Raw genomic sequence first — 17,729 nt, 5'->3', positions numbered from 1 at the left:
GGGTTTCTCTTGACACAGTACGTAAAGTGAGAAAAACCTTTTCGAAAGGGTTCACTGGTTCGAAACAGTGCATTATGCCGAAAAGGTGCAACCTTTCGAAATGTGCACTGGTTCGAAACAGTGCATTATGCCGAAAAGGTGTGACCTTTCGAAATAGGCACTGGTTCGAAACAGTGCTTTATGCCGAAATGGTGTGTCCTCAATAGAAATGAAAACAGGCATGCTTACGACCTAGCATATGTAGCAGCAATGTTGGAAAACACTGAGGGGTGCACTTTGAATATTGGTGTTCAACAAAGGCCAAGCATCGATATCGATGAATTGGAGGTTATGGAGATCGATACACTAGGGGCATAATGGATGGAAGCGTATATCTCATACTTATCCAATGATGAATTACCAAAGGATAAAAATGAAGACAGAAGGATTAAGTCTGGAGCGCAGAGATATGTATTGCTCGAAAATGAGTTATATCAGAAAAATACTGGAGGTCCACTTTTGAAATGTGTATCATCAGAGGATGCGCATCTAATCTTTACTTGAGGAGCTGGACTACTTATTCTATTTCATCAAGTCCCAGTTTCACTCATAGTTCCAGACTTTGCTCGTGTTCAAAGATATCCTACAGATTCTCCTCCCTAACCAAACCTCTTTGCTTTATTTCAAGAAATGAGAAACATATTGCTTTCATTACGTTCTGTGCATATCATTCATTCTAATAACATTAAGGCAACTAACCTTTGAAAGCAACAGCCAACAAGTATATATGGGGCAATCCATGAAGAAATTAGCAACTGGTATCAACTTTCACCCCTTCATATTAAATTTTATGTGACAGCAATTGAGTTTGATATTTTTGCGTGCGTACGTGTAGGAGGTACTGACGAGACGAAGGCAAAAGAAATTGGCCCCATAATTGAAGAGTGTTACAATACGTACTTCGCTGATCCTAGCAAGGTTCAGACCATGGCTGACTTTTATCGTGCAGTTTGCCAAACCGTCGAGTATATCATCTATTTGTTGCTCTATTTTTATTTAAAGCATGTCTGTCATTTATCAATGAGTTGAAGATGTTGAATTCCACATGCTCTTGTAACAATATGGTCTTATATATGTACTATAGAGTATAGACTAATAGTCACCGAAAAATGATCAACGTAAACTTGTTCACTCTACATTGATGATGTGTTGAATTTTACTTCTGGCCAGAGAACTTAACAAAAGGATTGGTGGCACACAATTCCGAGTACCAAGCAAAGAAGTTCTGGTAAAAGCATTCAAAGTAAGAATCAATTCTTCCTCAAGCCATTCATTTACCGCCATCTATATGTTTTTGCGTTTGCATGTTTATATCTCTGCACTGATGTCTTCGTAATCATTGATTGTCACTACTACGGCATTTGTTCTAAATCGATGGTTTAGCAAATAAGAATGATCTCTGTATTCGGCAATAGTCTACCAAATTATGTATTCACTGCTTCTGTCCATTCTGACTTCATTCTGGTGGATATATGCTAGTTGGTGAGGGAGACTGAAAATGATACCTTAGATTAGTTAGATTGTTCGAACTTGTTTTCTTAAAATATGTTTCATTAGGGTCTACCCAGTACCCAACTACCCATCACTATTTTTAAATTTCTCTAAGTAGCCAATGGAGAAGAAAGATGGTCGAGGATTATATTTCTGGTCAAATCGCAGCTTTAGTATGGTTCCACACGAATATAAACAGGTATTAAATTGAATTTGGGGGGAATAATATTTCTAGTTGTAACCTTGTGCTGAAGCTAAAAGGGAATTGTTATATTCCTTAGTTTTTAATTTTCCTAAACTACTTTCACGAAGAAGAAACATCCGATCCCTAGACAATATTTTCTCTTTAATTGGTTTTCAGGAGCATCATGAAGGCAGAGGAAACTCGTTGACAAAGGAAGAGTTTGGAAAGATTCTCAAAGATGTGATATTTGATACAGGATTGTTGGGCACAGGAGCAAAGGACGTACTATTCTACATCTTTGGTGTTCCTATGGCAGCACTTCTTATTAAGCAAAGGTTGGCTCCAAAAGCAATACCAAATGATGTTTTCATTCCTGGTGTTACTTCTGCCACTGTGTTTGTTCTTGCGAAATTGAATAAGATATGAAAACGTGGTTAAACAATTTCTATAATATTTGGCGCTTACGGGAATCATCTCTTGTTATTTGGAGTTTATATGTTTGAGAACTGATCAACTTGATACGAGTTTGTTTTTTCACATCACTACATACAGAGAGAAAAGAGTGTTTCCTCTAAATTATTATTTTTTATTTGTAAGGGTTAACGAGTATTACCCCCCACTAGATGAGCCAATTAAGATTTCCCATCTGTCCAATACAAAACTATACTATGGCTACAGTGGAGTACTTCCTTCTTGATGTGTTGTCAGTCATGTGATTTGATGATCGAGCAAGGTGGTCGATACTGGAGGTGTCCATGCATATACAAGTAGTCCTGCAACGAGGACAACTACTCCCGAAACAAAGCCAGCAGGCAAGGAGGATGCCACACCAATGTAGGGTAGAGGGAGTGTAAATGCATAAACAGACAATGGTACTGCACAAGAACACAAGCATGAGGACAAAACCCAAAGAGCAATGATAAATATGACCTACTGGAAGAAGAATAACCCAAATATCACCACCCAATAGATCGGTTTCATATGTACGAATATGCAAAATGATCCTTATAAATTAAATACTGTAAAGAAAACAAAACCTGAAAATGTGGATGCAAGGCAAGAGACCACCGCAGATGAGATCTTGAGAAGGTGCAGCAGTGATATATTGTAGGCCATGTTCACTATAATAAACAGCAAAGGCAGCATAGGGGCACCTTGGCATCCTACAGACATGAAGACCAAAATCATCATATGTACTTCATTGCGGTTCAAAGTATTTGATTGGCGTGATAATGCAGTCATGTGTTAATGGTTGGATTTCAGGTCAAGTGGCTCTTTCTTTTGCATTTGTTGAACGGTGGAGTATCTTAACATCTGTTCCAAGCTCATATACTTTCGCATGAAGCTCCAACAATGTTTTTCAGATAGAATCTGTTCGATACGGGCACTTGCTTATAAATATATCAGCAAGGTAACCGAGTAATATTCTAAGCCATTATGCGAACTTCTTTCTCTCCCCCCTACTGCCGTTATGTTTCTTGTTGTTTGGTGTTCCCATCTATTTGTAATTACATACGGCTAATATAGTTAACAAAACTGTTTGATCGAGGTTTAAGTGTGATGCAGGCCCAGTCAAAAGCAAAATATAATTAAAACATGGGTACTCACCTTTTGATAAAGAACCAATATTCAAAAAGCATGCAGCACCATCTTTAAGGTAACTCGGCAACTGACTGAATGGAACACCCCACAGCTTCGATAGAAAGGGTAGTAGGAGACATATGAAAAATGCCTAACACCAGGTAATTTCAAGTGCATCAAATTTCACGTATATAGTTATTTAAAGAATCTAGCTGAATTTAAGTGCAAGTAATCCCATGAAATGTTTACATTCAGTAGAACTATCGCATGCTTACTTGAAAAGCAGAGCCGTAGGAGTTAAGAACAAAAAGGTCAACTGAACCTCCCTGCATTGAATTTAGACCATTAGGTTTAAGTTCTATGATACCTTAAATAGAGTTGCCACCTCTGTCACCAGAAATTTTAGAGGCAAAACTGGTTTTTATTTAATTAAACTCTTATGAATATTAATATGTAAACTTGAATATCATACCTTTAGATGCCGAGCAGCATCCAAGAATATTATTTCCTGCAAGATACTGACTTCATAAGAGAAAGATATCTCGTGATAAATATTTGAAGTTCATTACGTTCAGAGTATTACCAACCAACCTTCAACACTGTGTCGCCCGCTTGGAGGAAAAATGAAGTAATCATCAATAGTGTCCAAAAGACACCTGCATCTTTCAGTGAAAGACCACCACTAGATCCACTGCATAAAATTATCAGAATGAATAATAAGAACCTTAATAAGAATATAACATATAATGTAAGATCCTTGGTATTTACTTTCACATTATATTCAAAGAAAAGTAAAAGGTTTTGGTGAAGTATAAAAGAGACTGCATGCCTCATAGAGTGCAGTAGTGCACTATGCTTGTCATTTTAAAGACACCATAAATGCAAACTGAAGAAGCACAATGTAATTTATAATGAGCATCCAACGGACCCAATGAATTTTTCGTGGATAACTACTTGAATAAATCGATTCTGAGTTACTCAGCTTATGTCTTAATCTTTCAAATATCTAGTACAGTTGGTCACTATACAACAAAAGCAATGAAATGCCCCCATATCAACAAATGGAAGAAATGCTTTGAGAAAATTATAGAAAGAATCTAGCACATTACAGATTACTTATATACAATGACAAAGTTCTACTTTTTGCTACTTTCAGCACAAAGATGCTGTGATCTGGCACATAGCTAAGAGTATAGTACTACATGCTTACAGCGAACACCAACTTTCAATGAAAGGCTTAAAAAAGATTGTAAAATAATTGTTGGTAATACCAAGTCATACAGGGATTAAAGATAACTATATAAAAAAGATTTGTTTTTAGATATATCTGAGGCCTCAAATGAAATGCACCTACAAACAGTAAGTTGTCATAATATGAACATAGAGGAACGCTAAGTAAGCAGCAATAGGTGTAGGAAGATAACTTCATTCAGAGCTTAGGTACCTTGCAACAGTTATTACCACGCCAACGGCTACAAGAAGGCATCCAAATATTTGATTAGGTCGATATCGTCTTCCAAGAAATATAGCTGACAGGAGAAGCTGCCAAACAAGAAAGGTCTGCAAAGAATAAAGAAACAACGGTAACTTCAAAGCTCCGGTATCCCTATTCATGAAACTTCTTTGCAGAATATACAAGGATATGAGCGAGACTAGATGTAAACATCATCAATTAATTACTGACCAAGAAAGAATTTATATAGAAAGAAGGATGACTGAGAGATCATTACCTGAGATAGTATTGGAATAGATGTCCCAGAAAGAATAGCTGCTCCAAAGGTATACAGAAACCAGTAAGGCAAGTCAGAAAGTGGGAATAGTAGTACTCAAGATATAGAGAGCTGTTTAGATAAGTGCCTTAAGGGCTTTGGTTGAGTCTTGGTATTTAGTCTCCACTGCGGAAGTCACAATCACAGATTAAGCAAAACCCAAAACCAATGCAAACTTTACCGCCACTACCAAACAACAAAGGTTTGGTCAAATTTTGGCATGCAGTGACTTCAGTGAGAGATTTATACCAAGACATATGAGTACCGCCAGGGTACAGACTTAATTACTTAAAATAAAAAAAGATATACATATATGATTTTGGTCAAGACAGATTGGCACCAAACATCCATTATTCTTTACAGTTTATAGCATCTGAATATTTATATGTCCAAGTCACAAATGAATTTAACAAAGGGTGGGTATATGTATTACCTCCAGCTGCCATTCCAGAAGCTGCAGCCAGAGCCTCTAAAAGACCAACAGCAAGAAATGGAGCTTTTGGCATGGAAAGCATCTCATCAGTAACAATGCCAGCATGGTAGCGAAAATACAAAATAGAGAAGTATACCAACACATATCTGGAATATGAAGCTAAGTAAGCAAAAACATATATGAATATATGGTTAAAAATCTGCAAATAATGGATACTAAAGTCAAATGCATGTAGAGTGCCAATATTGAGGACAAGATCCATATAAAATTACGTGGTATATGTCTCTTAATGAATTTATACACAATGCAGAAAAGACGACCTCCTTCTCCTTCTCCCCTTCCCCCTCTCCTCTCTCTCCACACATACACACATATCCGAAGCTGTGGAGTCTCAAATCTAACTCTGTAGTAGTTAACAAAATGAATAACCTAGAACCATCTATTACCACTAAATAAGGACAAATTGTCGCAAGGAGATCATCACCACAAAAGGTCAGCTCAAACCATGATTGTATCAATGTGTGTATACAGTAATCTTGGTACAGGTCAAAGATTTGAAAGTTATTGTCGTTTTAGTACTTCAATACCTGTGCTCAATGTGCATTATGTGTAGCTGTATAAATGTATTCAGCTGGACTTTAATTAAAATCACTTCTTAGATAAATGATAGTTTTATTCAACACCTTTAGGGAGTTCCACCATGCAACTCGCTGAGCATAAGGCACTTTAACATAGGTATTCAAGGGAACAATTACGTGGACCATTGTATAAGATTTCACGCACATAAAATCGAAAGTTTCATGGCATATTGTGGTAGTTGCTAGCATAATTTAACAATGTGGTTCCTTCAACAATATTATGTACAAATTTGTGGGCCCGCCTTTCATGACTGACACACAGACATGATTATAGAACATGTAAACAATAACTTCAAAGGGTGGCCTGCTTTTGATATTGAAGATGAGTAATGAGTTGCATATACCAACTTACAGAAGGGCTGCAAAGTGGAACTCTTTATGGGGCTGCTACTTATTTGTTTTCAAAACTATTATTACATTGAGCATTATACAGAACATATACATTTTAATGGTCCCGTTGCAGTAAAAAGGATCATCCTAGATACCAACGTCCACATCCAACATATAAAGGCCCCTGAGAACATGCTACCATCACCATCAAATACACTCATTGATGCAAGCGGGGTCTAGATTCTAATGCATCATTTTGGCCCACCACTTAAGATGGATAGAATTACAGGCCACTTAACCCCACTATAGACAAACCAAGGCCCAAAATATCGACATCGATGAATATATCGGTGTATCCAAAAACCGATATATATCAGATATATTGGATATATCTATTTTTTTGGTGACCAGTCCAAACTATTTAAAATATCAGATTTATCAGAAATATAATATCATAAATATCGGATTTATATTAAAAAATAGTCAAAAAGTCAACTGATATATATCGTAAATATCGATTATATCGGCGATATAAAGTTTTATATTGGAAATATATATCGGGAAAAAAAGAGTTTTATATTCAGTGGATATATATCAGAAATATCGATATCGGTGTACCAAAATACCGATATATATCAGTGATATATCGGCGATATTGTGGTCCACGAGACAAACTACATAATTACAGTACCCAAGCCCAATATATATATTTCGACACTAGAATTTCCGACATTTTCTGTTGTGCCACAAACTACGACAACATGCATCATTTCTCATACGCTATACTCGTAATAATAACTGAAAACAATTTGTTCACGTAATCACCACGTGCGAGCTCGTGAGAAAAACACCTGAACATTGAATAATAAAAATAAATAAATGAAAGAAAGAAAGAAAAAAATACCCGAAAGTAGCAAGCTGAGCAAGGAAGAAAGGGTAGTGCTTAAGAGGAACAAGTGCAAGTTTATAGAGTACACGATTCCCTACTCCAAGTATTACTGTAGCTGCTGCTGCAACCAATACCTCCACCTTACGTTCACGTTCACGTTCATTATTTGTATTCACATTGTGATTACTATTTTCTTCTCCATCTGATTGGATGATTGTATTTCCTTTTTCTTGACTGAGTGATTCTATGATCCATGTCTTAGATGATCGATTAAGAAGTAGGATTTTCTGCCGTTGATTAATAATTGCTGGAGATATAGAGATGGGAAAAGAATGATTAATTATCAAACGGTGGTGGTTGAATAAAGGATTGGAAATGGAGGAAGTGGGAGTGATCTGGTGGTAATATGAAAACATGGTAGCTAGTGCAAGGCTAGAAATGATGAGTTGGTTGAAAATTGTGGGGAGATTTATTGTTGAGAGGGCATGATGGGAAATATGAAGATGGTTTTCTATAATAGGAGAGAAGTGGAGACAGGTGGCAGTCGTATTGGTTGGCTAGTTTTTGTTTCTTTTTCCAAAGTCGAAAAAGTGTTGGATTTGGACTTGTGAGGGTGAGAGAAAGGAGGATTGTTTAAGGTGAGATAGGAGTATAGGACCATTCTACCTCTGAAATGACAAGAAAAAGTTAACTTGTTGACAAATTCCGGGGGTTCGATTTTCGAAATGAAAAACAAGAACAAACGAGTGAGTTGACTCACTTTCTCATTCTTTCTTTTCTTCAAATTTTAACACAAACTAGCATTCTGGCAGGCTCGATTAGCGTGAAACCTAATCTGGCACGCACCCACCGGTTGTTTTTCACACTTATTTTATGCTATTTATCCGAAACCGAAATCAATCAGGTTAATAAGAAAAACCCGAATCCAAAATTCCAATTTGAATCGATCATTAAAAAATTTAATTCCCAACCCAATTTGTTGATCTAGATGTAAAGAGGTCCCACTAACTATAGTTAACAATTCAGCGAATTATTCGTTTAATTCGGAAAACGTTTAAAAATATCATATTTATCAATGATACGGAATAATTCGTTAATTCGGCAAGAAATCATTAATTCGCGAATTATTTGTATTTTCACCATAAGCTTGTTGAGTATGTTATCAAATTTTATCGTATTTTTTTTATTTTTAGCTTCGTATTATACTCGAATTACTTACGAACCCGAACTTTTGCCGTTTCTATTTTTTTTAATCCGAATTGAAAAAACAAATTCTTATCGAAGCTCGAATTTTATTCGAATTTTTGCCGTACTACGAATTGCTAACTATGCTACTAACCCACTAATTTAGACTAAATATGTTAAATTTGTTGGGAAAATAATTTATGAAAATTTGACTGGAATTTCTAATGAAATTGTCAAAATTTCGGGTGGTATTGTCGAAAGTTCAGATGGGATAGGTTATGGCATTGGTTGTAATAATAGTGTGAAAATTTATCCGAAATTTCTGATGAAATTGTCAAAATTTCGGATGGCATGGGCTGTGACATGGATTGTAATAATAGTGTTTGGCGATAGCAAAATCGGAAAAACAAAAAAACAACGTATGAAAAATAAATGTAGGTGGGGGCGCGTTCTTTAAAGAAGAGATATACAATTGACTAACACAATTACATTTGAGCCAATGATTTTATTTTGTGGTTACTATGAGAACCAACATAATAACATTGAAATTAGATGCTCCAGAATTTTATCTCAGTTTCGAATTTCTATACATACAAAATGTAAATGCACATCATGAACATGAACCCATTGATTTAGGAATGGGACAATATAAAAGAGCAAAAACTCTACACTTTTCGGATATATCAAGGAGATTTTCTTATCCCAAAATTTCTATATAGTGGAAAAATATAGCAATTCAAAGGGAAACTAGTTTCTCAACACTATGGTGTCTTTTGCAATAACTGAAAAGATTGTATAAGAAGGATATACGAGAGAGAAATAAAGAGTAAGAAGGGGTGGATGGTGGAGTGGTGGTGTAAGTGCTTGAGTTAAAGGTGGCGGTGGGGTGGAGAAGATGGAAGGATTTTTTATCTTGTATGTTTACTTTAATAAATGCACATATGTGAGTTAACTTGTTCAACCATTGTCCTGTCATTTTATTTTGTCTAATTAGAGGTAGAATGGTCCAACCATTTAAAGGGGCAGGACAATAGCAATTCTTGAGAGAAATCGAAGAAGTGCATAACATTTTGGCTTTTGCCCCTCTTTATCATGGAAAGAGACACTGATACCAATATAAGTCCAATGGATATAGCCATCCAACCAAAATGTCATTTCAATAGGGCTGCTAGAAGGGTTATAAATTTGGCTGGTATGATAAATCCAGCAAAAATTGTAACCTTGTCTAGTAGCTGCCATAATAAGTTCCGGGAGACGGACGAAACAGTTTCTACCGTTTGTGTGTTAAATTTCGACAGACAACAAAAATTGTGTCGTCTGTCAAAAATATATTCAACTTAAGTTACAAAATAATAGACGGACGGCATAAACTGTGTCGTCCATATCATTTTGCACTTCAAAACCAAAAAGGGCGTTTGGAATGAAATTCAAAGTTTTGACCTACCATATTTGGCCGGCAAGGTAAAAACCCTTAAAATCCTATGTGGCAAGGGTTTAGCAGCCCTCCATTAGACTTGCTCTAAATGCATCGACGACTTCGGGCTAAATATGTCATTCCATTACATATTAATCACCTGTTAAGGTATATGATCACTCCTTATCAAAATAATAAAAAGGTATATGACCACTCCTACGCAAATTTTATTAACTTATTACTTACGCTCATTAAAATCAGTCACAAATTCGGAATTCGGTGTTAATTCGGCAAGAATGAAAACTTAAAATTCAATAAGAAATCAGGAAAACCATAAATAATACATATATAAAATATTATGTTGTGTGTGATTGTGCATCATGTCATGTCAGGGCTACTTTGAACATATAACAAATTCAAAATTTGCGAATATATATATAATCTTGTTATTCCTTGTAATAATCTACAAATATTTGCAATTCAGAATGTGAAATATCAAAATAAATGTATAGAAAGCTATCCATCATTATAAAAATTGGAAAAAATCGCTAAAAAACAATAAACATTGATAATTTGGAAACTTTTACCGTTTATTCGTTTAGAAAATTGGTAACCAATCAATTCGGAGACTTTTTACATTTTATTGAAAAAATTGGAGATTTTTATGACTGATTAAAACCAAGGCCCAATATTTCCATGTCGACAGATATATCGAACACCCTAAAAACCAATATATATCGGAGATATTTCAATTTTTTGTTGAACTAGTCAAAAATCAAAATATCACCAATATCTAACAATATATATTGGAAATATCGGTCAAACAGTAAAAAGGAAATGGTTAAATAATAAAAAATTCAAATGATATATATCGATGATATATTAGTTATATATCGAAAAATTACGATATATATCGCCTTCAAAAACCTCGAGGATCCAATATTCAGCCGCGATATTTCAAATATTTCCATGTCGTGTACCAGATTTTTCGATATATGTCACTGATATATCAAAAATATCAATGATATTTTCTTCCGTGATTAAAACACCTACTAAAAATGTTTGATCCTTGTAGTCTCGACATTCCAGTTCCAATTTTGGGCATTCGTTATTTAGTTCATTCTCCATTTAGAATTTGCCGTACTACTAATTTCTTCGAAATATGTCAAATTTTCTTCCAAACAAGACAATTAGTACTTTTTGTTAAGCTAAAACACTTTGTTTTAACAAGAATATCAAATTAGTGTCCAAGGTTTAAGGTTTAGGACCATATATTTGAGAATGATAAGACTATAAGAGCCACTTAACAAAATGTTGATATCGTTCGTCCATTTCTAGGAGCACAATGGTTACAAATAATGAAAATATAAATAAAATGCAAAATGAAAAAAAACATAACACATCATCATTTAACTAACGGAAGCTAACAGGTTGATACAATTGTAAACTCGAAAATAGTACATTGATACAATTGTTACAAATAATACTATGTTGATGCAAATTGTTGTGACCTACCTCTTCTCTTCCTCTCCTATTCTATTTATAATCTCTCATCTCTCTCTTAGGCCATTTACTTGTTCCTTCATCTCTCGGTCTATTGATTGCCGCGTGGAAGGTTCCCGTACGGCCTTAGGGTTTTTCTCGTGCTCCTGCTGGGCACATGTCCTGATGGTACAATTCCAGGTCAGTTATCCCTTCACGTCGCGGCTCTACACTGTCGGTCCTCGGTTCTCAGCCTTCATACTTGACTCCTATGTCCGCGGCCCTGATAGAATGCCCTTCGCCCCACGACATGTCCTCTTTCTGGATCCATCACCCACCGGACCATCGGTCATCATAAATTGGGTCGCTACAATGCCCCCTCTCGAGTCCGCGAACCTCCTGAATGTTCGTGGGCTCGAGAACTCAGTTTGCCTGTTTTTTCCCTTGGCTTCTGTTTCACGCTTTCTTATCATTGGCACACGAGTCCCATGCGTGCTTGGTTCGGGTCGCCTCGTTTCTTGCTCCTCCACGTGTCACACATCCTCTGGTTCAACTGACGGCTCCTTGGTTTCCGATCCCCTTCTTTTACCCTTTACCCCCTTCACACTTCAACTTCCACTCGCTTCCACTCGCTTCCTCTCTCCTTCTCATTTATTCCTCACTCTTCTTCTTCTTTCTCACCAGACGCCATTTTTGAACTCCCTACTTTCTTCCTACACTACTCTCTCTCCACTTTACCTTCAACTCTTTCCCCTTTCTAGTTTTCTTCTCACTTTTCCTCTCTATATACTTTGCTTGCTCAAGTGTTTGCTCTTGCTGTTGGGTTGACGCATCAGGTTGGTAATCTTTCCTCTTATCTTTTGCATTTCTTTTCGTGAATTGTTCATCTTCCTTAGCTCTCTCCCATGTCGGATTCCCAATCAGAGGGTCCAACTTCCTCGCGGTCATATGCAGAGGAGTCTTCTCCTCCGTCTGATCCCACCGCGGCCCCCTCCACCACTGGACGGCCTTTCAAACTTCCACCGCCTCCCCCACGCTCCCGTCGACCTAACCTGAAAGCGATTAGGGTTGGCTATGGTATACCAGACGACATCCTCCTTGAGCACGTGCTCGACGTGACTCACTTCCCCCATTTGGTTCCCCCCAAACCTGGATGTCTCGTGGCCATGGTTGGTCAAATTGTCTCTAGCTTGCGATTACCGCTGTCTCGACTAGATGTCGAAGTATGTAACCACTTCAACATTCCCCCCTGCCAGGGTATAGACAATTTTTGGCGTATCATGTATGCCGCAAACCATTACAACCTCCACCATGAGCCCCAAATAGTCCTCCGCGACATAATTTCTCACTACTACATACGCAAAAGCACCAAAGATGTGAGCGTTGGATATCACTCATTCTGTGTCCGTCTCGGTAAACAGTCCTTCGTTCTCAAACTCACCACCTCGGACAAAACTTGGCACCATTACCCCCTGTACGTCTCGGTAATTTCTTGTCCGCGGATGTTCCATCTGAAGTGACTCTCAACCATCTCACCTTCCTGCCTCGCGGTGAGTTCGATTTACTACATCTCTTTCTTATATCGACTATGCGGCGGACTCACTCCTTATCTTTATTTCTCTATTGCGCAGGTTGGAAGTCCGACTCGAAATCCCGCTTTAACACCGGTGTGAAGTCCGCGGTCTTTGAACGAATCCGTAACCTGGGCTCTTCTCAAGCTGAAGTTCTCGACATAGATCCCTCCCACGGAACCCCCTTGTTGACTGACCCCTCTCTGCATACTTTGGGTAAATACTCAGCTCCATTCTATCGTCCACCGCCCCCCAAAGAACGTAAGCCTCGGCCTTCACCTCCTCCACCATCCGCATCCCATCCTCCTAAAAGTAAGCCAAGTAGTCAGGCTTCACTCGAAAACCACCAAGTCTCGGGCCAAGGTTTCGGGCTCTAGCGGAGATAGTCGGAAAATCCATCGCCCACCTTCCTTTCTCCGTCCTGGCGATATACACCCCTTCCTTCCGGCTCCCCGGCCGGGAAGATCAATATATTCTTCCAACTTCCCCTCCTGTCGACTCCCCGCCTTCCCCCATGGACATCTCCAAGATTAAGTTATTCGACAAATGACTCGACGATGAAATGGCAAGTCCACAACTCCCAAGTTGTCCCGGCCAAATTTTGCCCCGTCCAGCGGATCTCTCGTCTGAAGAGCCCCCACACAAGTGATAAGCACCCAAAAGTGTATTATGAAACCCCATTGAGACATATAAATTTGGTTCATTATGTGTTTAATAATCATGAAATAAATATGTTTTCATACTTTTGCGGTATTTGCGGTAAACATGGAAATATTGGTTAAACTGCAATAAAAAGCGAGGAACGCATTATATATATGAATTCTTGGGTCGGGTCAAAATTTTGGCCCAAGTACAAATGAATTACAGAAATTCCTCTTATGTCGAAAAGTTCGAAATTTCAAGCGTGGAAATTCGATTCGTTTCAACTCGAATTTAACGGATGAGATATCGAACGATCGATTATTAAAAATGCCATCCACTAGAATATGAAAAATCACATTCAAACATTTTTTTTTTTTTTTTTCCACAACCTTTGGTTTTCATTTATGTATCCTTTATATACAAATGTACAAGTCGAGAAGAACGGTCAACAACACCGAAATCCAAATAAAACAACACATCACAAACAAATTTTAACTTCAGGCAACTTTCATGTCGGCTCGGGTGAACCCAATCCAACCCGTGATCGTGGGCTTATCCTTTATGTTTTGGGGGCCTAGGGTTTAGATTCGGTACCATCCTTGACCAATGTGCAATGGTCTAATAATAATATTACCCTTAGTACATATGGTATGCCTCAAACCGCCTCAAACAAATCACATAGAAAACTGAACGGGGTTGGTTCGGGGAATCCATTGCCTCGCACGAACTATGAAATGTCCGATGGTGCATATCACGACTCTCTTTGGGCACCATCTTTGGGTGCTAATAAAACAAAACGTGTATATACATGTTTGAGTCTTTTAACGTCGGATCCTCAAAGCGAAAGTGAGTCTTTTAACGCCGATCCTCAAGGCGAATGTGAGTCTTTTAACGCCGATTCTCAAGGCGAATGTGAGTCTTTTAACGCCGATCCTCAAGGCGAATCCCAACCAGTGGGGAGCAACGGACGACGACGAAGTTTATCTGTTGGTGGTGTCGACAATAATATACCTTATACGGCTCATCTCGGATAAAAGATCAAGACACAGACGTAAAGGAGTTTGGCGGTTCATACACCACCCCATCCTTTTCGCTCGTCGCTTTCGAGCAAAAGTACTACGACCATTACCAATTCGAGATGGGTGAGATTTGGACCAAATGATGAGTTGGAGTTCGCGAGGAAGAGAATAGAAAAGGGAGGAGAAAGAAGGAGTTGAAATTTTTGGTACCCATTGTTTTCCTGGAGGCACGTTTGCTCGATTATCAGAAGACATTTATACTTTCGGTCTGGTAGAGAGTTTTTCGTGGACTAAGGTTCCGGCGCTTGCAACCACACACTCTAAGGAATTTTAGAAAAGAAAATAGAAGAGGGCCCGGCTACCCTAATGGCATACTTTTCCTGTTTAAATACATGGAAAGAAGTACACCAACGAATCTATTAGTCTGTGTAGACTGGATCATTGAGAAGAGTCTCTTCGACATCTCGAGAGCGCAACTCATGATAATGTTTAAGGCACTGGCCATTTACTTGGAATTCGCTACCATCATTTTCGTTTTTCACAGAGATAGCCCCATAAGGGGTGACAGCAGAGACAGTGAAAGGACCAGACCATCGAGTTTTTAATTTTCCTGGAAAAATGTGTAATCTTGAGTTGTACATCAAAACTTTTTGACCGACTTTGAACTCTTTTCGCAATATGTGCTTGTCATGCACTCTTTTCATGTTGGCTTTATAGGATTTCGAGAGATCATAGGCATCACTCGAATTTCCTCAAGCTCATTTAATCGCAATTTTCTTTTTTTTCGCTGCCATGTTAGTGTTATAATTGAGGCTTTTGATGGCCCATAGAGCACGGTGCTCAAGTTCAACCGCGAGATGACAAGGTTTTCCAAAAACGAGGCGATACGGAGACATCCCTATAGGTGTCTTAAAAGCCGCTTCAGATGCCCACAAGGCATCGATAATCGTAGAGACCAGTCTTTCCTAGATGGATTGACAGTTTTTTCCAAAATGGATTTTATTTCTCGATTAGAGACTTCTACTTGACCACTGGTTTGAGGATGATACGGAGTTGCCACTTTGTGCGTGACTCCATATTTCTTTACTAATGATTCAAAAATTTTATTGCAGAAATGTTTTCCCCCGTCACTAATTATAGCTTTTGGAACACCAAATCGAGAGAAAATATTTTCTTTTACAAACAAAACGACTGTTTTATGATCGTTAGCACGACATGCCAATGCCTCAATCCATTTTGACACATAGTCAACTGCTACAAGTATGTATAGGAAGCCATGAGAATTTGGAAATGGACCCATGAAGTCGATGCCCCATACATCAAAGATTTCCACAATTAGAATGGGATTTAAGGGCATCATATTACGTTGAGTAATGCGACCTAACTGCTGGCAGCGATTGCATGCTTTGCAATGCTCATGTGCATCTCTAAACAGTGTTGGCCAATAAAAACCACATTGTAGAACCTTGGCCGCAGTTTTCTTACCACTAAAATGACCACCACAAGATTGTTCATGGCAGAAGGATAACACATCGTTGTGTTCCCAGTCGGGGATGCAACGGCGGATTAGTTGGTCTGAACAATACTTGAAGAGGTAGGGATCATCCCAGAAATAGAATTTCACGGTGGATAAAACTTTTTCCGGTCATTACGAGACCAAGATAAAGGAACTTCCTCGGTAACTAAGTAATTTACTATGTCAACGTACCAAGGGGACGAAAAAATAGAGTACAAGTGTTCATCTGGAAAGGAATCACAGATAGGTTCAGTATCAGTATCAACGTCACTGACAAGTCTTGATAAATGGTCGCAACCACATTTTCGCTACCTTTTTATCTCTAATTTCGAGAGTAAACTCTTGCAAAAGGAGAATCCATCGGATCAACCTTTGTTTTGCATCTTTTTTCGCTAATAGATAACGAAGTGCCGCATGGTCAGTGTAGACAATAGTTGGAGAACCCACTAGGTAAGGACGAAACTTATCTAACGCATATACAACGGCGAAACTCTTTTCGTGGTGGTATAGTTTTCGTTGAGCTTCATTAAGGGGTTTTACTCGATAGTAAATGACAAACGGCTTATCTTCTCGGCGTTGCCCTAGTACAGCTCCAATAGCATAGTCACTCGCGTCACACATTAATTCAAAAGGTTTAGACCAATCAGGTGGTTGAATTATGGGAGCGGTAGTTAATGCGGTTTTTAATACCTCAAAGGCTTGTTTGCAACTGGCTGAAATCAAAAGCGGCATCTTTAAGCGGGGAGATTGGTTAAAGGTCTAGCAACCTTTGAGAAATCTTGAATAAATCTCTATAGAAAACCTGCATGTCCTAAGAATGTGAATGTCTCGAACAGTTTTGGTATAGGAAGTGAAGCAATTTTTTCTATCTTAGCTTTGTCTACTTCGATTCCGTCCTTTGAAACGATATGTCCTAAAACTATTCCTTTAGTAACCATGAAATGACATTTTTCCCAATTAAGAACAAGGTTTTCTCTTCCTGGCGATGTAAAGACCTTTTCAAGATTTGATAGGCTGACTATCGAAAGAATCTCCATAAATTGAGAAGTCATCCATGAATACTTCCATAAACCGTTCAACCATATCGGCGAAAATATGAAGCATGCGGCGTTGGAAAGTACCGGGTGCATTGCAAAGGCCAAAAGGCATTAGATCTATATGCAAATGTACCAAATGGGCCAATTGAGCGTTGTCTTTTCTTGATCGCCAGGTCGATGACTATTTGAAAATAACTGAATAACCATCAAGAAAGCGAGTAATAGGCATGACCGGCTAAACGTTCGAGCATCGATCGATGAATGGAAGTGGAAAGTGATCCTACAGTGGCGGCATTAAGTTTGCGATAGTCAATGCATATTCGCCATTTTTTTTTGGGATCTGAGCGGAAATGCATTCATCTTTATCATTTCGCATTAACTGTAATGCCGATTTCTTTGGAACTACGTGTACAGGACTCACCCAAACACTATCAGAGATAGGGTAAATAATACCCGCATCTAGTAATTTTAACACTTCCTCTCGGACTACATCTTTCATGGTAGGGTTT

The 17,729-nt window shown here is 38.2% G+C and overlaps 2 protein-coding genes across 2 annotated transcripts; one reads left to right on the top strand and one right to left on the bottom strand.

The window, feature by feature from the left end:
- The first annotated feature begins 600 nt into the window (after positions 1 to 600).
- On the top strand, positions 601 to 2,184 carry LOC147484535 (uncharacterized). Its single transcript, XM_086580158.1, has 4 exons — positions 601 to 797; positions 875 to 1,004; positions 1,210 to 1,282; positions 1,892 to 2,184. Exons 1-4 carry the CDS (start codon positions 767 to 769, stop codon positions 2,138 to 2,140), a joined length of 483 nt encoding a protein of 160 aa, XP_086436284.1. The 5' UTR covers positions 601 to 766; the 3' UTR covers positions 2,141 to 2,184.
- LOC147484534 (protein CLT1, chloroplastic-like) lies at positions 2,176 to 7,976 on the bottom strand. Its single transcript, XM_086580157.1, has 10 exons — positions 7,370 to 7,976; positions 5,498 to 5,643; positions 5,026 to 5,063; positions 4,740 to 4,855; positions 3,887 to 3,986; positions 3,768 to 3,803; positions 3,571 to 3,621; positions 3,323 to 3,446; positions 2,752 to 2,877; positions 2,176 to 2,589 (listed from the first exon to the last, which is right to left on the bottom strand). Exons 1-10 carry the CDS (start codon positions 7,768 to 7,770, stop codon positions 2,423 to 2,425), a joined length of 1,305 nt encoding a protein of 434 aa, XP_086436283.1. The 5' UTR covers positions 7,771 to 7,976; the 3' UTR covers positions 2,176 to 2,422.
- Positions 7,977 to 17,729: the final 9,753 nt, after the last annotated feature.

The sequence above is a fragment of the Coptis chinensis genome, chromosome 8, assembly GCF_015680905.1.
Source record: "Coptis chinensis isolate HL-2020 chromosome 8, ASM1568090v1, whole genome shotgun sequence".
Taxonomy (NCBI): domain Eukaryota; kingdom Viridiplantae; phylum Streptophyta; class Magnoliopsida; order Ranunculales; family Ranunculaceae; genus Coptis; species Coptis chinensis.
The sequence above is the reverse complement of the archived record's forward strand: the minus strand, read 5'-3'. Positions and strand labels throughout refer to the sequence as shown.